Raw genomic sequence first — 26,657 nt, 5'->3', positions numbered from 1 at the left:
AAGAAGCAAAAAAAAAAAAAAAAAAAAAATTGAGTAAGTAACAATCATAGTGCAAGAGGGGGTGTCACTGCAGCCATCCCCTCCTATGGGATGGGGCCAGCCCTCCATGGGATGAGCCCATGCTCCCCAGGGCCGGGGTTTCCAGCAGCTGAGGAGGCTCCCCAGGAGCTGGGCTGTGCCCTGACCCAGCCCAGACAGTCTGTCCTGCATTTTTACAGGAACAAGGAGAACTTTATTCCTTTGTTACCTCCTTGGATCACCTCCCTCTTCCCTGATCATCCAGGTGCTGATAACTGGCCAAAGATCAGAGCAGCTGGAGCAGGAGCGAGTGGCTGAGCCCTGGCTTTGCTGCCACAATTTGGGATTACTGTTTAGGCAGGAATTAGCTGGCACAGGGGCCCCTCCTGGTCCTCTGGGTTCGTGCATGGAGGGCTCTGAGGTGGAGGAGCAATGACCCGCCGTGGCTCGGGGTGCGAGGCAGCATCTCGGGCTGTTCCCATTTGTTCCTAATCCTTCTTGGCTCTTCCCTTCACTGGAAAATGAGACCGTGTTGGAACATGACCTTGGTTCAGCATATTAATTAGTGGGATGTTTAAGATAGGTCAGCAGTTAAGTGCAGACAGGCACAGTCATGCTCAGGGTAATGTCAGGGAGTTAATCTTGCCATTCCAGTGGGGTGCACTCAGCACCAGCTGGGGGAATGACGATCAGCTGGATCTTTGCAGTCAAATTGGAGTTTTGATGGGAAATCAAAATGTTCTACAAGCAGAGAGGAGTTTCTGAATCATGCTTTTTTCCTGCCCTCTATAGCAAAGCTGAAATTCCAGGGCCAGTTTCAGCCAAACCCCGGAATGTGGGAATTCTGGGATGCAGCAGCGATCTGTAGTGGACATGGTGGTGTGACATGGAGGGGTGACTGTGTGCTTCTCCACTCCCCCATGCTCTCCTTGCCCAGGTTTCCATGGGAGACGCCTGCCATCTAGGTCTGTGAAATGCACAGAGTAAAAACTACACCTCCCATGTTGTACTGAGTTTAAAAAAGAAGGTTATTTAGTTGCAATATAGGGTTTATCAGGATTTTCTCTGTGTTGGCTCCGTTTTCTTTGGAAAACCTTTCCTGTCAGCACATTTTCCACTGATTTGATGGACAAGACCAGCAGGACCCCACTGAACCAGCAAGTGACCCCCCACTCATGGCAGTGGCAGCACGAGCACCTTGGTGTGCACTGGCCACCAGCCGTGACCTCCCTCTCTCCATTTCTTCATGCCAGATGTGGTGTTTGATGTCCCTGCCTGGTGTCACCTCTTTGACCAGCCCTGCTCTGGACCCCCAGTGCCACGTGCCTGCTCCACAGCCACCCCTCACTCCGTGTAGGCTTCGTTAGCATTTCTCAATCAACGCTTTGTCATTAGTGGCTGGGGCCACTGGGAGCTTTGAATGAAGGTGGAGCCAGGCCAGAAAAAGATCCTCTCCTGAAAAATTATAATGAAAGCAATAATGGCTGGGTCCTTGAGCAATGCCTGCCTAGGACAATTGTTGTCTGGAGGCTACTTAATTACGAAACTCTGTTCTCAGCCTCGGGCTTCACGGTCTTGTGCCTTTACTCTCTCTTGAGCAATGTTTTATTGCTATTGTCCTCAACCTACTTCGTATCAAGTTCAGAGTATCTGAAAGTTATATGAAATATATGTTGGTTTCCTATTCTATTTGCACAAATTTCTTGTATTATGGGGTTTGTTTGGTTTTTTATCGGTATCTGAAAGCCTAAAGCTGGGATTATCTAAAGGATTATAGGAGAATTAGGCACCCAAAGCCAATTGATTTTTTGCTGTGAATTAGCCAAGTGCATTTGGAGGGCTGGAGGTTTTGCTCTGTGCTCATGGTTTCAGGTCCACCTTGTAGTATCTCGGTAGAGAGCTCAGCACAACTCGGGTGGCCTTAAAAAGGTGCTGAAGCAGGAGCAGTCAGTAGGAAAGTGCAGGTACGAAGAGGGAGACATGGCCCTGAGACATTCAACCGCCTTTGAAAATCTCCTTCTGACTCCCTGAGGCTCTCTTGAAAATGCCACTCTAAGTTACCATCAATTTTGATAATTAAGCACTGATTTAATTTTAGAGTAACAATAATTGTCAACATTTTCCAACCCAAGCACCTTAAATTAGACACGCAGCTCCGAAGGCTGGCGCGGGATCAAAGCGCGGCGGTGCGAGGCTTTCGGGAGATGCTGAGCACACACCGAGGTTGTGCTCAGGACTTCACAAACCCAGGCCATGTGGGCTTGGTCCCCTGCCAAACGAGGTGCACTCAACATGCGTTTCAACACCTCGCTTTAGGCACCTCGGATTAAAAAAATTAAAGGAAAAGAGTTGGCTGGGAGTGTTGCTCCGATTTTCCCCGGATGGTGAAAGCGCAGCTTGGCTGTGGTTCTGTGAGGAGAGGGCTGGGTCACACCTTGGAGCCCATGCAGGGTGTGACAAGGATGTCACCAGGACCACGACATAGCCAGGTGGATTCTCTGAGCCTCCTTCCCCGGGCTTGCCATCCTCCAAGAAGGGGCTCGGCGTCCCACGGTGGCTTTGTGGTGGGTGCTGGCAGCAGGGACAGGTGGCCAAGGACCCCTTGGGTGACAGCGGTGTGCAGGTGGCAGGGATGCTGCTGCTGCCAGGGAAGGGCAGGAAGGATTCCCTCTGGGGCATCCTACGTGAGATGGAATCCTTCCGGAGAAGGAAGATGCTGGGATCGCCCGGTGCCAAGGCTTGGGGACCCCTTGTTTTGGGGTGGGGGTCACTGCTGGGGCCGGGGAGGGAGCCCAGCGCCCGGCGCCCATCCCGTGTCCCGGCCGTGCAGGGCGAGGTGCCCTGGCGAACATCAAAGGCTGATGAAGCCAGTTCTTTACTCGTATCTCTTCTCGCCTTTGATGAGGCTTCACCTCGCCGTGCTCCCCACGCCCAGCCCCACCCCGGGCTGGTGCTTTTGCTTTATTTTTAGCAGTGATTTGGAAATTGCTTGGGCTCCTCTTTTTTTTTCTTTTTTTTTTCTTTTTTTTTTTTTAATTTCATTCCCCCCTTTTTTTCCTCTTCATATTTCCTTCTTCTTCTTTTTTTTTTTTTTCCCCTTTCTCCTTTTCCTTTTCTTCCCAAGGCTCTGTCAGAGCTCGGTGTCCCCCCAGCTCCCCGAACCCCCAACCAGCCGTTAAGGGCACATTCACACCTCTTTTCCTTGCCTTGTCTCCCCTTTATTCTTATGAAGCTCTCATTGATTATTGCCCTTAAATTCCTCAGTCCGGTCATAGATAAAAGGATAACCACTTCAAAGCAAAGTGTTAAGAGTTTAACCTCGAGCTAAAAGAGTGGACAACAAGGTAATTGAGGGTAATAACTGATCACAGACCTACTTTCAAAGGCACATGCAAGCCTCACTTTCAGATGGCTTTAATTTTATTAACATTTGTAGCAGCTCTAGATGCTTTTGAATCATTACAAACTTCAAAGCTTGAGGTAACACTCCAAATGGAGAACCTGACACCAGGTTTTTTGTTCAGACCCACATCATATTGATAGTCTCTCTTGCAAGCATGTAACATCTCTTCTCAAACTATAAAAACCTAGATGAAGAAAATATTGCCAATAGAGAAGATCAAAGCCTGAACCTCCCTTTGAATGATCCCAAAGAAGTCAAAACAGAAAACAACAAGGGGAAAAATGCATCTATACTACTCCAACTGTCTTTATCCATATTTAAACTTGTCTGCTGAAGCAGATGAGGATGGATCATTCTCTCTGAGTTTTATCAAACTATTTGGCTGATCCTCTGTTTCTCTTTGGACATTTGGAGCAGGCCCTTTGTCTTTTTGTGGCATTTAAACCCAAGAATTTTGGAACAGCACATAGAGGAACAGCCCTGACCCAGCTGGGAGGGCAGCCAGGTGAGGCAAACAAAAAAAAATATATACCAAAAACACAGAGACTAAAATGAAAATTATAAAAACACCCCTAGCTGTCCCTTCTCCAGCCCCTGATAATCCCAGGAATAAAGGTCATCTGTGGATGTTGAGCCAAATGGGGTCAGTGCCCTCTGTGCCCAGGAGGTGCCCGTGGGCACGCCGGGCTGGGTTTGCTGGTGCAGCTGCACAGCTCCTTGTGCCTGATCCCAGTGCAGCCATCCCAGGGCCCACACGGTGAGTGAGCCCAGGAATTGATCCAGGGTATAAATAGCCATTTTCTTTGTCTATTTTTTGTGCGGGAAGGGTTATTTTTAGCTGGGTGAGTTCCCTGAGCTAATGCCTGAAGCATTCACAATGAAGGGGGTGTCCCAAGGAAACGGGCTGGCCCTGCTGCCAAAAAACACATCCCTGCTCCCCTCTGCAGAGGGGCTGCTGCCACTTCAGCTGGTGCCCAGGCTCTGTGGAGCTTCGGTGGTCAGGGAGAATCTCCCCAGCCTCTGTAAAGTCATCAAGAGAAGAAAAGTTACTTGGAATATTTTTTTCTTACTGGTGCATAGCAGGTTTTATAGTGGTGTGATCCTTTCCTCCTGATTTGCATCGGTGTAATAGCAGTATTAGGCAGGTTATTATTTTAGTGCACTCCAGGACAAAGGGCTGGGTTTGACTCCAGGGTGTTGAACAGTGTCTCAGATGTGACTACAGCTGCTCCAGTGCTCACAGAACCATGGAAGGGTTTGGATGGGAAGAAACCTTAAAGCTCATCTCGTTCCACCCCCTGCCATGGGCAGGGCCACCTTCCACTCTCCCAGAGTGCTCCAAACCCTGTCCAGCGTGGCCTTGGACACTTCCAGGGATGGGCTGGTCCTCCTGGCACAGCTCAGGACTCCCCCTGCTCCAGCCTGGAGGTGCAGAGCCATCCCAGCTGGAGCACCGGGGGCTTTTCAGGCTGAAGGCCAGGGCTTGGCGACCAACTCCAGGACCCTGACCCAGGGTTTTTTTCATCTCACTTGGAGCCACGAGTGACAGATCCACGTTCCCAGTGCTGGCTGGTGTCAGGTGTATCACAGGAGAGCCTCATTATCCGTGTTCACTTCAAGAGCAGATGTCAGCGTGTCTGAGCTTGTGGAAACCACATCCTTTTAAATGTATTAAATAGCTCTGTCTTGAGCCTCCTCTGATATTACATTCTCCATGAACTGAAATCAATTCAATATAAGCTGTTCTCTCTGTTCCTGGGTTGGGCATGTGCCTGTGTAATGAAGGGACAATGGTGTATTGCTTAAATCTATGGAATTTATCTAATTTTATTGTCTAAAGTGATGGCTGGAAGAAAAATCAGCTATTTCAGCATTTCTTTCATTGAGTCCATTATCAGACAGGGTGGAAAACTGGAACCCAGCACTAAAACATGTTACAGGTGCCCAAGGCAAGGCCTTGCACAGCTGGACCTGCACAAGGTGTGCTCAGAAATCGCTGCCCCTGTGGCCAGTTGGTTCCACTGGAGCTGCTGCCATCCCCCAGGCCAGCATGGAGCAGGAGGTGCCCCATTTTCCTGGGAGCTGATCATCATCCCAATGACCTTCAGTGAGAGAGGTACATCATGGCAGTGCTCTTAGCTAATTTGAGCAGCCAGGCATGGGATGGGGATCATAACCAAAGTGTTATTTCCATGATTTCCAAGGTTTTCTTTTCCATTCCCAAGCAAACCCCTTCATCCATGGTTGAGATGAGGTAAGTGTTCTCCTTCCAGCTTGCAGGGGGCTTGAGTTGAAGCTCTTATTTCCATTCCATGCACAGAGGGGAATAGACCCTTGGAGGTGTGAAACACCACAGCAGCGTGATTGTCCTGCCTCTGCATCACCCACAGCAGGATTTCATCTTTTACTGCTTTCTAGGAGTTTTTAGGGCTTCCCCCAGGTGGAAATGTTCCCATTACAAACAAAACTTATCTCAGGAAGCAGCAGCTGGGACTTAGGAGGTGACAGCAACCTCCTGCTCCCCTCAGTGCTTCCTGCCATGGTCACCATCCCCTGTCAGGGGCTCCCCCTGCATCATCATTAATGAGCTGATCTGCATCTTTGATTAGAAGGGCTTTGATTAGATGTGTGGAGGGGATGTGCCGGCCTTTTCCAGGGGAATAACAGCAAGGAATCTGCTTCAGTGCCAGAGGATCCTCCTGGGGATGGGTTTTGTTCCCTGGAATGGTTCTTGGAGGAACAGGAGTGCTGGGGAAATGATTATCCAGACACTTGTGAATGCTACCAAAAAAAGGAGGGGTGGAACTCTCATTTGTGATGTGAAAGAGCCTGGATTATGCTCTCAGGATAACAGGAGATTTGAGTTAGAATTGTTTTCAAATATTAAAAAAAAACCAAAGTGTTCTCATTTCAGGCCTGCTGGGAAAAGAGGGAAAAGCCCAGAAGCTGGTTTGGGGCTGGGGATGCAGAAATGGGGATATGTCTGATAACACTTCAGTTTCTCCTGAGTTTCAGTAGTATGAGGTTCCCAGTCCCCCCAGTTTCTTATGGGCAGAAAGGATACTGGGTAATTTCCAGGCTTCTGTGAAAGGATTAGAAAGCAAAAGGAAAAAAGATTAAAATAGTATTTTGATGGTCTCTCCCCCAGCATGAAGATTTATAGTAAAAAGAAAAAAAATCATTAATGAAATGTATGTCCAAGCAGCCTTTTTGGGTCTGGTCAGGAGAGAGACTGACCTCACACTCAGCAAGTTTCCCTTCCTTTTAATGAAAAGGGAAAACAAAGCTGCCAATATTAATTATTTAAGGATTATGGTGGAGGTTCCCACAGTGGAAGAAAACACCTCTTCATACAATCAATAGGGCTTTGGCAGAGGAAGATACAGTCTACTAAAAGGAAATGTAGATAAACTGGGAGAAGAGGGAGCAGTAAAATGTGATTTTAGATGAAATGGCACCAATAATTTGGTGCTGGTTTGGACACAGGTGCTCAGGAGGGGTGACCTGAGGATGTGGGGGTGAGGCTTTCTCCATGCAAAGCCTCCTATCTCCAGCCTGCATTTCACACCTGGAAATAGAGGCATCCTTAAGAAAATTAATGTTTCTTTTGTGGCCTCAGGACTGGTCCAGCTTTTGAGAGGCATCACCCAGCTCCTGACAGCACCACGGGGGCTGGAATCTCACACCCTTCACTGTCCTTAATTCTGAGAATTGAATGGACAGGCAGAAACAAACCAAAGCAGGTATAATTTTAGGGTACTCAACTTTGACAGCACACCTAAAAATAACCGTGCACAAAGGGCTTGGGTTTGGTTTTTTTTTACCCCTGGAAGTGAAAAGTTTTATTTGACTTTATGATCTGCAAGTTTTCCACTAGTCAGAAAAGCCTGTTCTCTCCTAACTGTTGTCTCTCCTCCTGCTTTTTCCATTACCATCCTGCTTTAAGGGCTGTGTGGATCAGGATATTCGGGTCCAGGAAGTTTTTTTGGGATGCACAATAGCAGGCAGGGTGGGAGTGGGCTGTGGCAGCCCAGCAGGCACCGAGCTGCACACAAAGGGTTAAACTTCATGCTGCAGCTGCAAAGCCCAATTTCTTTATTTCCTGTTAATGACATTATTGCCTACATAAAACCATTGAAACATGTTTCTTTCATTTGTTTAATTTCAAATTCTGAGCACACTAGCTGGAAACTATGTTTAATAGTTAAACTCAAAACATTTGGATTTCCTTCCCTCGCTGAGATTTGCAGGGAGTGCACTTCATCCTTAGTTGGGTTTTCAAGGAGCCATTTTTACACAGCCATAGGAGCCAGCCAGAAAACAAACCAGATTAAATTGCAGAATCAAATCACATCAGTTCAGGCTGGTAACACATCATATATTTCCCTTCCTCTGCAGTCAGGCCAAGATACCATCAGCCCCAAGTCGTGTTCTCCTCCAGGAGCATCCAGAGCCAGGACACCCCTCTGTGCACGCAGGAGAAGGGCTTCCCTGAGCATGCCTGGAAAAAATGTTCCTGTTTCCATGAAAAAATGGAATGGAATCTCCTTCAGGCCCTGCTGGCAGTGATGCTCCTGTCACCTCCCCACGTTCCTCCTGCTGCGCCTCACATGCCTGAGAAGGGCGGTGTGGGAAGGAGGAGGGCACGTGTAGGTGGAGCTGAGCCACCTCAGACTGGAAGGGCAGTCCTTAAATCTGAGCCTTTTGGGCAGATAAAGCTCCAGGCTCCAGAGGCATGGTGTCTGGTGATGATTTTAGCAAAAGCTCAGGGAGGGGTTTGTCCCACTGTCCGGTTTGTCCCCTCAGGGTGATGGACACTCACAAGCCGTTGTGTAGAGCTGATTGCTTGCGTGGTGGAGGGTCTAAAAATCACTTCATGAACACTCACAGGATTAGAGCATGGAGAAATTGGGCTTTGAACCACTTCAGATCCAGCTTCTCCTTGGCACCTTGTGCTAATGAAACCCAGAACCACCGTTTTTTATCAGAAGCAGTGAGTAGAGGTGAAAAAACAAGGAATGTGGCCCTGAACAGGATTTTAAGGAGTCATCATTGACATGACAAGAGAGCCACACTCATTGTTCTGCCATGGCAGCATGGGTACATCTCTGGGAGCCACAGCAGTGCTCAATTTACCATCAAAAAAATCTGTATTTGACCAAAAAAAAAAAAATCCAAGAGGATTTAAATGTTGCATTCAAGGGCCATATGCAGGGACACCTTCCATTAAACCAGGTTGCTCCCAGCCCCATTCCATCTGGCCCTGGACGTTTCCAGGGATGGGGAATCTTGCAGCCCTGCTGTCCTTGTTACAGGAAGGATGCCTCATTGTGCATGGTGAGGAAAGGGTTGTGGAAAAAATAAGTCATGGGAAGCTGGTCATAAATATCCTCGTTTGCCTCTTTTGCTCCCACCCTCTCTTCAATCACTGCTCGGTGCAGGTGATGGAAGGAGTTCAGAAATGTTAATAGATAGCAAAGTGCTCGTGTGTGTTTTATCAGCTCTCCTGGAACGGTTAATGCTGATACGGTGCCCCTTTCAAGTCTGAAAAATCTGGGCAAGCGTGTGCAGATAGCAGGGAGTGCACTGAACAAAACATCAAGGAAAAGAGTCTGTAGGGGGGAATGGAAATGGTAAAAGGATTATAGGAGAGAAAATGTATCGGACTTATCTGGCGATAGTCGGTAACAAAAGTGTGTCAGTTTATGAAATGAACTTCAAATCCCATAAAACTAATTGTGTGTTTTCTTGTCTTATTTGTGAGTATCTCTGGCAGTGCTCTTCCCCCCCACTGGAAAAGCATGTCATTGTGAGGATAATACCCTGTGCCTGCAGTATATGGGGAGATTACACAGCCCATCGGGTTCATACCTCTTAAACTAATGATGTTAAACTAGTTTATTAAAAAAAAAGAGAGAGAGAATAACTTCAAAGGTTCACATGTGGGTTGCAAACCTCTCATGTCTTCTGTATACAGGGTCTTCCTCTTATTTTGATCAAGGCTGTTCCCAGCACTTCTGTTGAAATAGTCCCAAGCCTTTGATCTCGTTATCAACGTGACCACCAGTGCGAGCGCGGTGACAGAGGGTGACATCAGCCACACTCGTGGGGCTGGATCCTACCCTCTGTGGGACCTCCCTGGGCTCTGGGCAGTTTTCCTGCTGGGAAAGGGATTTTTAGACCCCGAGCCCTTGGCCCACTCTGGCTCGGGGTCTAAATCCCCAAGGTGGGAAGAGTAAATAGGGAAGGGCAGGCACAGGGATGGAGTGGGGGGCAGGGGGGGAGGGCTTGGAGGAGTCTTGGAGGGGATTTGACCCCCAGTGGGGGCTGTGCATGGAGAGGAGGGAGCTCTCTCAGCATGCTTGTTTCATGTTTCCTATTTATTTTCCATCCACGTCCTTTTGACTCCCTGGAAGTGTCCAAGACCAGGTTGGACAGGGCTTGGAGCAACCTGGTCCAGTGGAAGGTGTCCCTGGCCATGGCAGGGGCATGGAACAGGATGAGTTTTAAGGTCCCTTCCAACCCAAACCAGTCTGGGATTCTATGATTCAATGATCCTACAGTGGTTTTAGCAAAGGTGCATCAGCAGAGTCGGGGTCAGGCAGCAGCACCGTGCCCTGGCCTGATGGTGGGGGCTGGACAGGCTGTGCTGGCATCTCTTGGGCTGGACAGGCTGTGGTGGCATCTCTTGGGCTGGACAGGCTGTGGTGGCATCTTGTGGTGGGGCTGGACAGGCTGTGGTGGCATCTCTTGGGCTGGACAGGCTGTGCTGGCATCTCTTGGTGGGGCTGGACAGGCTGTGCTGGCATCTCTTGGGCTGGACAGGCTGTGGTGGCATCTTGTGGTGGGGCTGGAAGGCTGTGGTGGCATCTCCTGGGTTTTTTGAGTTTCCCCATGAGCAAGGCAGTTCCCTGGCCCACGGTGTGTCCCTGTGCACAGGGAAGGACTCTGACTTTGTCCCCTGGTTTAGGACTTGTGGCTCCTGACAAGCACAGTGTGGCCACTGCTCTGATGTGCTGGGGCTGCTGGATTTGATTTGATTGAGCTCCTGGTCTCCTGTCACCCCCACAAAGCCCCTTACAGGGACCAACAGAACAGCCCTGGTGCAGCCCCCAGAGCCTGCACACTGCTGGTGTCTGAGCTGAGGTTCTGTGGGAAGACAACAACCCGGAGCCATCTCTTTTGCAGCAGAGCACCTGCCTCGTGGGCACACGGGAGCCAGGTTAGCTGGGTGCACTCAGGAGGAGCCCAGGGAGTGTGGACTGGCACATCTGCAATGCTTCCAGAGCCCTCCAGGCCTTAAAGACCCCTCTGCCTTTTTCTTTCCCACTTTTTTTTTTCTTTTTTGTTTTTTACTACCTGCTCTAAAAAAAGCTCAAAGGAAAAAAAATTAATTTCTCTTTATTGTGTAGCTTCACTGTGAACTGATTCTTTTAATCTAAAATTATTCCTTTTTGGTGCCACAATCTGACTTGAAGCTTCTTTGCTGCCTGTGAACATGACACACAGCAGCAGGCAGAGAGGAGGGGACAGGCTGTGTCTGGCCTTTGCTGGGCACCAGGAGGGCTGAGCACGGCTGGAGGACACTGCTTTAAACAGCTTTTTGCAGTCCTTTTCTCCCTCATTTGACTGAGTTTTTGTCTCAGATGTAGAGCAGGGCCAACAAATAAAATATAAATAGTTAATTTTCCCCTCTGCTCAAACTGGGAATTCAGATTCAAGTTTAGACAGGAAAATCAGAAGGAAATTCAAAGATACTCTGCTTTCTTGATGACTGCAGCTGCTACCTGAACACAGAGATTCCCTGTAGATCTGCGAACAAGGACTTCCAGAAGCTGATAAAGATGAAGAAAACTCTGGAAGACCTTCCTGTACCTGCCACCGCCTGCCTAGTTCACCGGATTGCTTTCAAATCCCAGGCATCCGCGACTCTTCCCTGTTGGCAGGAGGAGAAAACAGACTCCCTGACTGGGCATGCAGAACATGAACGGGGCCACCGCCGCTCTGGGCAGGACAAGCTGCTCCCTGGGCACCTCCACACAAAGCCACGGCCCCAGGGGTTCCCCCTCCCCTCGTTTTGTCCCCTCAGTGTCCCTCTCTGGCACAAAGGGGGTGGTGAGTCAGGCAGGTGTTTGAGCGGGCTGCTCCTCTGCGCGTGCAGTCCCCGTAATCTGGTGAATGAAGTCCCTGTCTGAGTTCCTGGGTTGCTCACCCACGGCGGTGGTATTGCACAACGGGATTTGGAGAGAACCACACGGTTAAATGACATTTTTATGAAATAGGATGAATGAGACTTAATGAGATTTTCTTCCAAAGGGAACGAGTCCGAGGTTTTCGGCCTCCATTATAATGGCTTAATTTTCTGTGCTGGAGCAGTAAATGGGACTCGGAGAGGTTTTTATCCAACACTGTTTCAAAGAAAGTTGTAAGGAGAAAGAGGTGGTCAAGTCACCTTCTCATGGTTGGAGGTCCTGGGCTGGAGGTGACACCACTGTCACCATCCCAAGGGGCCCAGAGGGATACAGGCTGTTTGTTCTCCCAGGAAAGGACCATGTTGTATGGCTCAGTAGCATCTGGTATCGTGGCATGTTGATATTTGGCATTATGAGCTGCAAAAATATTAATAATCCTAATAATTCATAACTGCTTGTTGTGCCTTGAAAGGCACAGCAGTTATGTGCTTGTTGTGCCTTTTACTGTTCAGCTCGTGGGCTTGGCAGGACACTTGCTTTCCATGTCCAGTGGTGCCCATTCCTAGGCCTGGAAAACATGTAACTGGGCAGCAACAACAGATTCACCCTTGTATTCTTTCATTATCAGTCCAGGTTGCCGAGTCCAGGCATGGTCAGGTCATGGTGCTGTGTGAGGCTCCCAGATGGATTCAGCCATTGGGTGGGTGACAAAATTGTGGGTTCAAAGGACATCACGTCCAGGGCCACCACAACACTCAATCTCTTGGGCCGTTTGCTTTTTGTTCTGGTGCAGAGGGGGCTGAGCAGGGCCTGGAGCAGGAGGAGTGGGAGCTCTGTGCCGTGGCGTGAATGCAAGCTCTGGGTTTGGGGATGGTGCAAACCAGCAGCTCTTCCTTACAGAGAAGGGTGGGAAGGGAAAGGGACAGCTCTGTGGTTTGATCCTGGTTTCTGAACCCTCGTTTTAGGATCAGGCTGTCCCTGGGACCAGCACTGGAGCATCCCCGGGGTGCCCACTGCTGTTGTCCCACGTTCCCCATCCTTCCCTTGGGATTTCCTTTTGCAGGGCAGGAGGAGAGGGGTGAGGCACTGGGACTGCCGTGGTGCTGGGAGCAGGGTCCATCTGGGCTCCAGTTCCAGGGCTCTGGGGTCTGTGCTGGCTGGAATGGGCAGCTCTGGACTGTGCCCTGGATGTGGGACAGGGCAGTGTGTGACCCCACGGCCTGGGGACAAGGGCTGGGCCAGCGAGGGGCTTCACCGTGCCTTTGCATTTCCCAGGACGTGCCCTAATGATGTTCAGGCACAGCCAACGTGGAAGGTGACATTTCTTTGGCCAAAGGCTTTGCCACCTGCCCTGCCTGGAGTGACAGGACAAGGGGCAGTGGCTGCACACTGACTAAGGGCAGAGTTACATTGATTATTAGGAAGAAATGCTTCCCTGTGAGGGTGGTGGAGCCCTGGTGCAGGTGCCCAGAGCAGCTGTGGCTGCCCCTGGATCCCTGGCAGTGTCCAAGGCCAGGCTGGACATGGCTTGGAGCAGCTGGGACAATGGAAGGGGTTGCTGCCTATGGCAGGGGGTGGAATGGGATGGGCTTAAGGTCCCCTCCAACCCAAACCAGTCTGTGATTCTATAATAATGATAAAAACCAAGCCAAGCTGGACCCCATCAGCTCTGCCAGCCGGACCAAGGTGGAGGGATAGCTCCTGATGGGGGAACTGTGGAGCCCCTGGGTCCAGCCTCAGAGCAGGCTGAGGAGGAGGAGGGCAGGAGGCTCCTTGGATCTGGAGGGCAGGTTTGGGGGCCAACCCCTAATTAAAACCTTTTGTATGAAGTTCCAAACCCTCCATTCCGTGCCTGGTTAATATTTAACAGCTGGGGCCGGAGATGGGAACACAACTGCGGCCGGGCTTTGGCTGCTGTGCCAGTTCTACAGTTCTATTGCAATAAGGGATTGTTTAATTAGCTTGCAGAGCGAAAACAGGCTCGCTCGCGGATTATATATATATATATATATATATATATATATATATATGTATATATATAATAACACCGGGACCCACCCCATTTTCTCCCTGACATGAAAACTTTTAGCAAAGTTTTTAATGCCGGGGAGTCGCCCCGGCCCTGCAGCGCTGCGGAGGGCTGGGGAAGGGGACGGGAGATGCGCGGAGGTTGCGCGGGCGCTGCGCGGGGCGGCGCAGGAAAAGGGGCGCCTGCGCCTTTAAGGCGGCGGAGCGGCGGCTGCGATCGCTTCCCTTTGATAAGGTCCTGGCAACTCTGTAGCCGCCGCGGGATGCCGCGGGAAGGGCGCAAAAAATAACTCCTGCCCCCCAAAAAATATAATAATTTGATTTTCCTCCCCAGCGCTCACCTACGCACCCTTCCTCCCGCCCCCGCCCGCGCTGAAGCCGCCCCCGCGCACGCCTCGCACCGGGGATGCCCCGGGGGTGGGAGCACCGGGACGAGCAAGGGGTGCTCCTCTGGCTTCTCCCTCTCTCTCTTTTTAATTTTTTAAATTCTTTGGGGCCTTTTTCTCTTTTTCTCTCTCTATTTTTTTTTTTTTTTTTTTTTTTTTTAGTGCGCTACCGCCCTTGCAGGACCGCTCCGCCGGGCTGCGCTTTGATGCTGCGGGGGGAGCCCGGGGCGGGGGGCGGAGGGAGGGGGGGGCGGGACCTGCGCTTTTGTATTTAAAATAAATAAAATAAATAACCAGGGGAGGGAGGGAGAGGAGGGAGGCGCGGATCGCAGTGGGCTCCTTCCCTCGCAGCCCCCCCCTCCCTTTACCCCCCTCTTTCCCGATGCTCTCCGATGCGGTTGCACCGCCGGGGAGGAGAGGAGGAGGAGGAGGAAGGCGAGGAGGAGGAAGGCCGGCGGGGGGAGCGGGTGCAGCCTGCGCGCTGCCGGCGGCGGGGAGCGGCGGGGCCGCGGGCGCGCAGCGAGCTCCGGCTCGGCGGTGAGTGGCAACTTCGGGGGCGGCGGCCGCCGCTTCTTCTGCTTGAGATACGGCTTTTTCTCCTAATTTCAGTTATTCCCTTAAAATTATTTTTCTTTTTTTTTTTTTTTTTCCCGTGGGGTGCCCGCGCTGCCGCCCTCCGCGGGCGCGGAGCCTCCTCGCTGCCCGTGCCCGCCGCGGCTCGGCTGTTGCTCGCGACTCGGAGGGCTCCAAGTCGCTCCGGACTTTTTTCCCCCCTTTCCTTCCCCTCCGACCTCCCTCCTCCCAGCCCGTCGCCATTTCTGGAGCAGGTTTTTATTATTATCGTTATTACTTTGCACGCCGGGAAGCCCGGGGCTGGGGGTTGCCCCCCTCCGACCCCCCCTTCCCATTTCTTGCCCCTTTTCCAGAGCCGGGGTTGCTGTCCTCGGCTCCAGGGGGGATGCGGGGGGCCCGGGATGCCCCGCAGCGCCCAGGTACGGCCGCCTCGCCTTAACCCACCCTCGGGGGTGTTTTTCGGGAAGGGGGGGTCCCTGCTCCAGCCTGGCTCCCGCAGAGAAGCGCCCCAACATCGCTTCTCGCAGGAGTGGGGGGGACACTCGGGACACACGCGGGTCGGGCAGCGCGGGGGGAGCGGGGCTGGGGTGAGGGGCAAATGGAAACCAGATGCCGGGGCAGGGACGCCCCGAGCTGCCCAGGGCTGCGGGGGGGCCGCGCTGACACCCCCGCGCCGGCCCCGGCCCCGCTAAAAGTGCGCCGGGAGTTCAGCGGAGCGGATCTGATAGTCGCGATCGGGCTGGCGATAGAGCCGCGCTCCCTCTGCCCTGCCTCCCTCCCTCTCTCTCTCTCTCTCTCTCCTTTTCTTTCTTCCTTTTTTTTTTTTTTTTTTTTTTTTGACTGTGAGGAGTTGAAAAGCCTGTTTACTTTTTTGCCTTTGATGTTGGGAGGATCTGGTTTTGATTAGATCAATACTCCTTTTTTCTTCCCCCCCCCCACTTTTTTTTTCTTTTTTTTTTTTTTTTTCCCCTCCCTTTGCAGAGAGGAGGCTCCGAGGATCCCCTGCTGACTCTAGGCAGAGGCAGGCAGAGGCACAAGGCAGCTCCTGAAGCAACTGGGAGCCCCTCTCCCCAGCGAGCTCCGGAGCCATGAGCAGCGCCGTGGTCCTCGCCCACCTCCCAGACCCCAGCAGCAGCTTCAGGGAAGACGCCCCCCGACCCCCTGTCCCGGGGGAGGAAGGAGAAGCACCATGCCCGCAACTCGCCAGCTCGTTTCTCCCCAAAAGCCAAAGCTTCAAGGCCATGCCGGTGCCTCCTGCCCCGCGGAGGAATGAGAACGGACTCGGGGAGCCGGAGGGCAGCGCGTCCCCAGACTCCCCTCTGGCCAGATGGACCAAATCCTTGCATTCCCTGTTGGGAGATCAAGATGGTGCCTATCTTTTTCGGACCTTTCTGGAAAGGGAAAAATGTGTGGATACATTAGACTTCTGGTTTGCCTGCAATGGCTTCAGGCAGATGGACCTTAAGGATACCAAAACTTTACGAGTAGCCAAAGCTATTTACAAAAGGTACATCGAGAACAACAGCATCGTCTCCAAGCAGCTCAAACCTGCTACCAAGACCTACATAAGGGACAGCATCAAGAAGCAGCAGATAGATTCCATCATGTTTGATCAGGCACAGACTGAGATTCAGACTGTGATGGAGGAAAATGCTTACCAGATGTTTTTAACTTCTGATATATACCTCGAATATGTACGGAGTGGAGGAGAGAATCCCGCTTACATGAACAGCAATGGACTGGGGAGCTTAAAAGTTGTCTGTGGCTATCTCCCGACCTTGAATGAAGAAGAGGAATGGAGCTGTGCAGACTTTAAAAACAAAATCTTGCCTTCGGTAGTTGGACTATCCAGCAAGACGTTGAGGGTTACAGCGAATGTCAGAGCCACGGAAACGATCGAGAATGGATACAGGTAAGGGAACCCCTGGAAATTGTGCTTTGTTTTAACTTTAAGGACTTTGAGAGTGTTTTTCACAAGGCTGTTGGGGTGGGAATCGAGGGGAGGCAGGGCTTGCTGAAGGGCTGGGAGCACAGCTGCTTCCCCACACCTCCAAACACTGGAATTTGTGGGGTGTTGTCTGAGTGTGGGGTTTTTCCCCCTCTACAGAGGAAAACAGGATCCTGTGCTCTGAAGCCCTATTGGCTCTTTCGGTTCTTTTATAGATCAAAAACTTCATAGCAACTATGTCCTCCGGACATACGTTAATTATTGGTTCAGCTTTCAAACCTATTAAGAGCAGTAGTGGAGTGGATCACAGAGACACATGAATAATGTAACCTACCAGTTCCCCAACTCCACCATCAACCGGTGTTTAACGATGTTGGTTATGTGGGAAGCAATTGTGCGGTCGTGGAAGAGGAAATGTGTGCACTGACTGCATCAAACTCTGCAACTTGGGCAGAATCTGCTTTTATTTTGACTCTGTGTGTGTGTGTGATGTGCAGCTTCTCCGTGGCGTGGGGTGTTGGTGTCATGTCAGAGCCATCTAGGGCGGTTTTGAGCCAGTGCATACAGGAGGATACCTCAAATTTGAGTGTTTAAGGTGGTGGAGGCATTCCAGGTGTGGAGTAGCAGATCTTTGGTGCTCTCGTGTTGGCCGTGAGCTCAGGGTTAAGCTCGGTAAGAGGTGGTTGTCCCCACGGGGATGTGGGGATGTTGTGCGGTGACAGGCTGTCCTTGTGCCCTGGTCCTGGGGTGCATCTGCATTGCCACAGCCTTCTCTTTTGTTGGAAATGTTGATGGCACAGCGGTGTGAGCGTGAGGAAAGCAAGAGCCATCTCGAAGTACGGGGGGGGATGGGAAAGAGAGACTGTGAGCAAATGATGAGTTGTATAATCCTCTGAAAATGTATTCTTTCCTCTCCCCACCCTTGCCATAAATGTGGATTGTTGAATCAGGGCTGAGAGGAGAGGGCTCTGCTGCAGATGTGCGCTCTCCTCCGCCGGCCCGGCAGCCTGGGGGTTGGTATGGTGAGTGTTTGACATCTCGTTTACAGGAATTTTGAGAGTGTGTCTGTGATTCATGGACATCAAAGGGCATCAGGCTTCTCCCGGGGAGGCTTTGCTGGAGCGCTCCTCTCCTGCCCCCGGAGAGCTTCCAGCTGTGCCGGGCTTGCCGGTGCCGTGGGGCGCTGGCAGGGTCAGGGTCCCCCGTGCCCCGGAGGGTGCTCCAGAGCCGCCTCGGTGCTCTGCTGTGCCGGGGGCTGTCCTGCCAGCGGGGCGGGATGGAGGTGCTGGCCGTGGGGACAGAAGGGATGCTCTCCATCCCGGCGTGGCCTCCGGACCCCTCCTGCCGGGGGCTGCGGGGGGCAGCGCTGGCAGCTGCTCTGTGGAGGACTTGGGCTTTGGGATCCTCATCTCGTGCCTCAGCGTTTCTGCCTGAGCATCTGCTGTTCTCCAGAACTTGGTTTGAACTGCTGCCCTTCGCTGGCTTTCCAGGAGGGGGATGTTTGATGCTTTTATCTCTGAGCCTTTGTTGGGATTCAGAGCTGGAGGGGCTTGGCTGTATGTTCTACCAGAGCTGCAGGCCCTGCTAAACCCACATGTGCCTTGTCCAGGAGAGCTCTTGCAGTGCCGTGGCTGCTTGCCTGATTAGTGCTGGGCTTTTTTTCCTTTTCTCTACCCACCCCCCCCTTTTCTTTTCTTTTTTGTCCAGGGATTAATGCAGCTTGCTCCTCACATGTCAGATCTGCCCTCCTAGGACATTAGGTAGTGCGTTTTGCTTTGATCACCTTCTGTTGAATTTCCAGGAGCTTTTGCTCTCCACGGGGCCAAGAGATCTCAATGCAAAGAGGGGAGGTCAAGCTGAGATGCTGCTCAGTTCCTCCCATTTGTGAAGCCACTTGTGCGTGCATGTGCTCAGAGCTGATGAGCATATGGATGGGTTATCTCTCATCACTCAGCATTTAGGATTGCGGCTAGGATTGGAGCTGAAGCTTGCACAAAGTCTTTCCTGGTGAGTGGCCAAACCACACCTCCCTCATGTGTGTGTTGGAATTAAGGAATTTCTGCTCAGTGTGCTCTGGTTTTGAAGGGCTGTGCAGGCTCTGGCCATTCGCTTCGGTGGGTTTCAATGTGATTATCCCAGCGAAAGCCCCGAGCCCTGGGCTGAGCCCACCTGACGGTGGAGCACAGTGGTGCCAGGCCAGCCTGGTGCTCGCAGGGGAGACCACCTGCAAAGCCCAGGGCACGGAGTCACGGCCAAACCCACGGCAAATGGGAGACAGCAGGAACCGGACAGGCTGAGAGACTTTGTTTGGCCCCAGTGCCAGTGATGGACAGGAACAGGAGAAGTCAAGTGAAAACACAGAGTTTGCACCTGGCTGGGGAGCAGGCACTTGCAAACTGCTGGCTGTGTATCTGGAGCCCTAATACAGGGAATATTTTAAAAACAGGACCTCCCTCTTGTCCTCCCAGGCGACTCCCCTCCCCTCTGGGCTGTGGTGTGGTTAAAACTGGCCTCCCCACGCTGCTGTGCTGGACCTGGCCCCATGCTCCAGGAATTCCAGCTATTATTTATACGCGCTTCTAAATTTATCACGCACGACTTTGTGTACACAGAGAGCGCCTCTTCCTTTGCTGTGCCGCCGGGGGAACGTGGGCTTGCTCAGCCCAAGGTGGACTCATCTGCCTCCCATTAGGCTCTAACATCAGTGGGACTGGCCTTGCTGGGGGAAGGCTGGGGCTTGCAGATGGCCTTCTGCCGGCTCCCAGTGCTTCCTGGCCTTTGAAAGGACCCGCTGGTGCAGCTCCTTGTGTGTGAAGTTATTGGAACCAAGTTTGGCTTCAATTATCAAAGTAAATGATGCCATTGTAAAGCTATGCTCCAAGCAGTGTTCTACAATTAGAGCGTGGAAGCTGTGATTAACATAGTTGTGTTAAAATATACTTTTTTTTTTCAGGTTTGTACATGTTTGGGTTTTTTTGCCTTTTTTTTTAATGTTTTTAAAACCATGGTTGCCCAGTGATGTTTGTCCCAAGAAAATACTTAATGAGATTCAGTGCTGCCTCCAACTGCTCCTTGTACAGTTTTTCTCTCTGTAAAAGTCTGTAGTTTAACCTGCCCAATTGCTTTTATCTCTAAAAGCAATCTGACAATAAAAAAAAACACCCCCCACACTCTGAAACTGCACCCTCATAACAGGGGATATAACCAGGAGCCCTTCTGAAATTTTCATGGTATTATAATACTCTGATATGGCCATTGCCTAACATAGCAGAGAGAGAGAGAGTTACATGCTGTGTGTCATCGCATCAAGATAAGAATAGGCTGAGAAACATCAGACATTCTCCTTGAAGCTCCAGAGCAACTGCTACCTGACAGCTGAAAACACTTTGCATATTGAGTTTGGAGCTGGGCTGTTTGTGTGTGCAGCATCTGTGGCTGGAGACCACCGCTTTCCCTGGAATTTAAAACCCTTGCAGGCAACTTGATGCATCTGGGCGCAATTACTGGAGTAAGGTGGTCAAATTAAAAAAGGGGGGGGGGGAGATCCAAAAACATTAAATGTAGCAAAACAGCCCCCCACTGGTTTTCTGAAACGATGGGGAGATTTCTGTGGGGTGGTATTGGATGTGGAGCAGGGATGAGGACTTTATAAGTATGTCAGCTTTAGGGGTTATTATTTTTTTTCTTGTCCACGAGGTGTTGGTAGGTGACTGATGCTGCAGTGCTGCTGGGAAGATGAGTTAGTTCCGGCCACTTTCTCTAATAATATGTTTGGACACACCTCCCTCTCCCTGTGCCATACCCACAGGGACCTGCTGCCTCCGCCCCCAGCTCAGCTTTGCAGGGATCCTCCTGTGAGAACAGCATGGCAAATCCACCCCCCGGGTGTGACAGGGGTGACAGACACCTCCCAGCAAGGTGCTGGTGCTGTGCTGGGGAGCACCTGCACCCCTGAGCCTCGTGGAGCATCCTGAGCCTTGTGGTCCTCAGATGCACTCTAAGGTGCTGAGATGGTTTCAAATCAAAGAGTAGGAAGAGCTGCATCCCTTACACGTTGACCCAAAAGCCCACCAGGGCCCTAGGAAGGGTCTCTGGGACTGCACATCCCCCTGATCCAGAGTAGAAGACTCCATGGTTTTTAGAGGGACTTTCTTGTAGTAGCAGCAGGATAACTTTGCTTTCACCCACATGTGGAATTAATTTGTCTTTGAAGATTTAACTTCTTTCCTGTGGCATTCCTTACTATCTCATTTTTTTCCCTTCTTCTTCTTCCCAGTTATATATTTTTTAACATCTTGATCTCCCCATCAGAAATGCCTTGGCCTCCTTGGAAAGGAATGCAGCCCCGGCTGGGCTGAATACCTGCCTGCAGCCAGCCCCACACTGCTCATACCGGAGAGGCCCATCTTCCCCACCAGCCTTCCTCCTCCTTTTTTCCATTTTTTTTTCCACTTTCCCTTATTTTTTAAAAACTTAAGCCTCGCCGAGGCTCCTGATTTGGTGCTGGGGGAGGAGGGATGGGGTGATGGGGGCACAGGGATGAGGACGGAGATTGAGGGGGGGCAGTGGGAGGATGTTGCTGTCACTTCAACCCAGCTGGTCCCTCCAGCCCCAGGGGGGCAGGGAGATGGAAAGCCCATTAGAAAAAACCTGCTGAGCCTGCTGGCACATTCCTTAGGCCCCCAAGTCCTGGGTAAGTGGCCCTAATTATTAAAATCAGCAGTCCTTATCAGATGACAAGGCCTTTTGCTTTGATATACAAAGGCAGAAGCTTAACAACCCCATCTTGCCCTGGAAGAGGAACAAAATGTGTGCACCTTAACATGCAGCTTCCAAACCTCCCTGCATAATCCCCTTATCACCTGCCAGGATATGTATATTGGTCCTGGCTGGGAAGTTGGAGTGGTGGAGGCAGCGGGCAGGGGGATGCCCATGCAGTGACCCTGCCATGGTGACCTGGCCCTGCTCCATCACAGCCTGTGAATTCTTCACAGAGCTGCTCTGGGGTGCTCAGCTCAAACATCCAGGCTGGACTTTGGGTTTGCTTTTCTGAGTGAGGAGGTGTTGAGGTCAGTAACCCACGTGCCCATTAATACAAATGTGCTGGCCTCTCCTCACATCTCCAGTCCATCCTCCTCTTCCCCACCCAGCTCTACGCCAAAAAACACCAGTAGGAGGTTCTCCTAAAAGCTGGGCTTTTTGGTGTGTGTTTTTATAGTGCATCCATCCTTGGGAGGCCAGGCCTGGGACAGCGGATCTCAGCCCTGCCCTGTGCCTCTGGCACATGGGGGTCCTGCCCCTATAGTTCCAGGCAGTTCTCCTGGTTCAGGCAACAGAGGCACCAATAACTTGTGCTTCCAAAGGGATCCTAACCCTTGTCTTCAAAGTAGAGCTAAGCATTGTTGGCTGGTTTCTTGTGACTTTCAGTGGGACTTGAGCTGTGAACTCCTTGGGCTTTTCCCTGCTGGTGCCAACAGCAGAACTCCTGCTGACCTCAGCAGTGCAGTGTCAAGCCTTAAGGACTGAGTTTTTCTGGGTATCAAAGGATGCAGAGGCACTTCCTGGGATTTTCTAGAGCCCTTTAGAAGACACTAAAAGTCTTTAAGGTTGTGTCTGGGTCTGTTTAGATGGAGTGTCCTGGTTTAGGCGGTGTGCTGGCTGAGGTCTGAGCAGCGGATGGTTGGTTGGTTCTGGAGCGGTTGAGCGTGGTTCCCATGAGGATGGTGCTGCCACGAAGCCCAGGACTGTGTGGTAACTGGGTTCCTGTTCTGCCTGTGCCAGGTCCTTCAAGAGGAACGACCCCGTTAACCCCTACCACGTGAACTCGGGCTATGTCTTTGCGCCGGCCACCAGCGCCAACGACAGCGAAATCTCCAGCGATGCCCTGACGGACGACTCCATGTCGATGACGGACAGCAGTGTGTGAGTACCTGGTGCTGGCCACATTTTGGGATGGGACACCTGCAAATCAGCTGTGTGGGGCTTAGGGGAGTGATGGGCATCACCCTGCTCGACCCAAAGGGGGTGTGTGCCCCAACCAGGGCATGGCAGCCTCTCGCTCGCTCTCTCGCGCCGTCGCTGCAGGTATCGGATGCAGGGAAATAATGAATCCCTCTCTTGCCATTTTGCAACTGCAGCTGAGCAAACATGTTCTGCCCTGCCTCATGGTGCTGCCTGACTAACCCAAGGAGTGAATGAATCTCCCTGAGCCTTTGTCTTAAGGCCAGGCTTCCTTAACTAGTTATCAGTCATCAAAGAGGAGATTACTTCCTGTAGGAAGTACTTTCTGTAATTAACGTTCGTCATTAGTGTCAGAATGTACATTAATAGGGCCAGTGACCTGAAGGGGCAAATAGCTGCTCATCTAGTGTGGCTGGGGCAGTCTTCAAAGAGCCATTTGGATGGAGCTGCGTGGATCAGGTGTGGGTGTTTCAGGAGCATACAGGCATGAGAGATGATGCTGTGGCTGAGCCCAGGAACGGCAGGATCTGTCTTCTGGCTGCTGAGGAGTGTGCAGCTGGGAGCAAGGTTTGACTGTCAGTTTGCTTTTCCCAGCAGGACAGAAATGGTGCTTTTGTTTCTGTAGAGGGGACAGTGAGGCTCACTTAGTGCTCCTAAGGACCATTTTCTTCAGCTGAGCAGAAGGCAGATGTTGCTGTTTGTGTTTCATGGTCTTCACTTAAGTGCTCTAGAAGAGCCCACCTGTAAGCAGACTGCTGCATTGCTGGTCTTTCATCTTGAAACTTCTTCAGTGTCTCTGTCAGACATGTCCAGTGGTCCCTGTGTGCTCCTCAGAGAGATTTTCATGCTGGGTTTTTGAAGTCAACATGCGTGAAGATGCACAACGGAAAACAGGATTTACCAAAAATCCTCGATGCATAAACAAAAAGCCCTTTTTTACTTTTTTTTTTTTTTAACGCACATGTGTGTTTTGAACTGATATTACGGAAAAAAAATAGTTTGTTGTCCCAGCAGATTCCCTTATTGAACAATATTGGCATTAAATAAAAGAGCTGAATCATAGGGTGACTTCTTTATTTCTTCTTGCTGGCTCTGGTTGTATGTGATCATGTGTCAACAGAGCATTCATTGGGTTAGTCATTTCTGGACCAGTGTAGGGTCACTTGGGATTCACAGGGCTAGGATTATACCCTCTCTTCACAGCAATGCCAATTGTAGGCCTTATACAGATGAGAGCACTGAGTGAGAAATAAAGTGCATGGTGGATGAAAGGCTTAACTGAATCGCTTTCAGCCCATTGTTAGTCCAGGGGAGCTTAGCGGGGATGAGAGGGCAGCAGCCCGCTTTGAAATTTGCTTGAACAAGTGAATAGGAGCTCCCCATAAAGCAGCGCCTGAAAGGAGCTGCCTGTTTTTTCCTGCAGTAACAATGGCCCGCGCAGGCTGTGAGAGTTTGGGGAAGCTTGGCTGATTAAACTGCCCGCAGCTCCGGGCTGGGGGGTGGCAGAGGGGCAGATTTCCTGCGCCACGCTCCGGCCCTGGGGCTGGCAACGGGTGGCTTTCTGCAGCTGGGAGAGGTAAACTGGCACTTCTGGAGGCTGGGCTTAAAGTTGAGGCTGCTGTAAAACTTCCTTTGCAGAGGAGGAGGGCTGCTGCCAGCATCTCTAGAACAGCTGGGATTTTTGGGCGCTCCTGGCAGTGGCTCTGCTGGAAGCTGGAGGTGGTGGGGGCGTGCTGGGGGCACAGACCCACCCTGGCTGAGCCCAGGTGCTGTCAGGTTTTATCCCCCTGGAACGGGGGGCCTTGTTCTGTTCCAGCAGTGTGAATGCAAATTAGTTCTTTTGGCTCATATTGGTATCAACTGAAGAGGAAAAACTTGTTCTGGAAAAGTCTGTCAGACACAGCAGTAAAGTGAGTTTGGAGCTTTTTTTTCAAATAAATCTTAAGTCTGAACTGCACTGGGATTAGGAGAAATCTCCAAATAATGAGTAATCTGCCTTTTTTATTTTATTCCAGAAGCCAGGGATTGGTCTGTCCCTATATATTTTGTATAATAGCCACAAAGCATCATGCAAATTTCTATTTCCATTTCTTGATTTCTTGATTTGGGGGGGGGGGGGGGGGAGGAAAGGGGATTTTTTTTTTTCTATTTGCTTATATCTTATTTATGGATTTACTTTGGACACAGGGGAATGCTGCTGAGCAAACTTCAAATATTACCTTATCTTACAAACCAGGCTTTTGATGTTGGCAAGATCAGAGGCTTGTTTCAGAGCCGTTGCCAAATGAAGATGGGAGTGAATGCATATGCGCATGAGTCTGATATTTCAAAGCAGCAGTAAAACTACATTCAGGTTAGGTCAGGCACATCTGAGTCAAAAGGCTAAGATAATTGGCTCAGCTTAAATGGCAGCTGACTGGGTAGAAGACTTCAAACTAGTGTTTCCCCCAGAAACAGATTGGCTTAGCCCCAGCCTGGTTAGCTGAAATGTTTATAATTAAACTCTACTATTTAGTGCCTCAACTCTGTAGCTCTTCAGCCCGCAGCTTTTAGTAGCCAAGAAAGTGAGTACAAGTGTTGGCTGTTGGAGCAGGGGGAGAGGTGGCACCTGGAGAGCTGGGGTTAACCCTTGGCCTGCCCCAAAACCTCAGGCCAAGTTCAGCCCTTTCATTTCCAAGGTACTTTCCCCTGCTCAGCATTAGGGCTCCTCCTGCCCCCCATATCTCTTGCTGGTGGCTCCAGCTCCATCCATCTGTCCCTCCTGCAGTCAGGGGTCACTTGGTCACCCCTTCAACCCTGGCCTTGTCCATTTTGCCCCTGTTTTCCAGGAAAGGGTTTAGCCAGCTCTCAGCAAAGTGGCTGCTGAAGTCCCTTCCCATTCCTCAGGCTGACTTTCCCAAGCTGCTCCACAGCCTCCCCATCCTGGAGAAATACCTCTTGAGTTTTTTCATTCTTTTTTTTTTTTTAATTATTCATGTTGTTACAAGTTGCAGAACTCTTCTGCCAGGGCAGGGCTGTGGAAGCAGGTAGCTGAAGGTTTGATGTGGGGCTCTCTGCTGTAACCAGAGGAATTTTAGGGGGAAGGAGCAGTTCTTGTATCAACCTGAATGACAGCAAATCGTAAAGTGAGGAGCCCACGCTGTTGGGTCAGCGTTGCTTTTCCTCCCTCTCCTCCTTTACAAGTAAAGTCCCCACTCCTGCTCCATAGCCTGTCCCAGGACTGTCCCTTTGGGCAGAGATAATCCTTGTGGAGCTCACAACTTGGGGATACCCCACAAGGAGGTGTGTGCCACAGCAGAGGGGTTGGGGGCAGCATCTAGTGCTGGCAGAGGTGGAGGGAGGTGGGGAATGCAGGAGGGCTGCAGGACTGCCTGGTTGTATCCCTGTGGTGGACACACATTCCTTCAGCTGCTTCCCTGCTCCTCCCCATGTGGCCTCTGGGACTTCATGGACAGAACACATCTCCTTTTCCACGGAGTGTGTAATGGGATTCATCCCGTGGGTTCATATGCTCATGTTAGCATTTTTACTTTCCTTTGAAATGCCGTTTTACTGGGCATTCTCTGTGCTGAAGGTCTTCCCTAAGAGACCCTTGTCTCAGGATGCCCCAGTTAACAAACACAAGGTACAAGTGGTTTTGTCTTCACTTTAGATTTGCTTTTCCCCCATCCTCCCCCAAAACGAAGACATGTCATGTACCCCAAGCCCCTTTGCCCATGGGTTTATAGAGCAGAAATGCTTCACGGGGAGGTGCTTGGTGGCCACCCGTGGCTGTGTTGGCTGTTCTGTGCTGGGCTGCTCCTCCAGAAAGCTCCTGGAGCCCCATGTTGTGCAGTGGGGACATGGGACAATCAGCTCCTTTCATTTTCCTTGTCACATGTGCTCAAAAACTGTGTTTAGAGGAGGTGCTCATCTTGTGGCCTCAAGGGCCTCCCAGCATGTTCATTTTTATTATAAAGATTTTTCCAAGTTTATTAAGATGGGATTGTTCTCATCCTTCATTCCAGCTTTGCAGCTTAGTCTTGCTCATTAATGGCAACTGAGGGCTTTGGCCAAGATCTTCACAAAGCTCTGCCATCACCTGCTTCCAGCTTTGAGTGGTGGCATCTGATCATCCTCCTCCAGGGGAGGGGCATGGTGCCTCTGGG

At 51.0% G+C, this 26,657-nt stretch overlaps 1 protein-coding gene across 3 annotated transcripts in view; it reads left to right on the top strand.

The window, feature by feature from the left end:
• AXIN2 (axin 2) overlaps positions 1–26,657 on the top strand; it is a 51,526-nt gene that overhangs the window by 12,351 nt on the left and 12,518 nt on the right. For 2 of the 3 annotated variants that reach the window (XM_068210016.1, XM_068210014.1), the window contains exons 1-3: positions 14,331–14,564; positions 15,582–16,512; positions 22,330–22,470. In XM_068210016.1, the coding sequence (XP_068066117.1) occupies positions 15,689–16,512; positions 22,330–22,470 (965 nt within the window). In that variant the 5' untranslated portion in view covers positions 14,331–14,564; positions 15,582–15,688. Of the gene's footprint in view, positions 1–14,330; positions 14,565–15,581; positions 16,513–22,329; positions 22,471–26,657 lie in introns of those variants that run through there. The other variant, XM_068210015.1, reaches the window with a different exon arrangement.

This window comes from Anomalospiza imberbis, chromosome 19, assembly GCF_031753505.1.
Source record: "Anomalospiza imberbis isolate Cuckoo-Finch-1a 21T00152 chromosome 19, ASM3175350v1, whole genome shotgun sequence".
NCBI classification, from domain to species: Eukaryota; Metazoa; Chordata; class Aves; order Passeriformes; family Viduidae; genus Anomalospiza; species Anomalospiza imberbis.
This window is presented reverse-complemented; position numbering and strand designations above follow the sequence as displayed.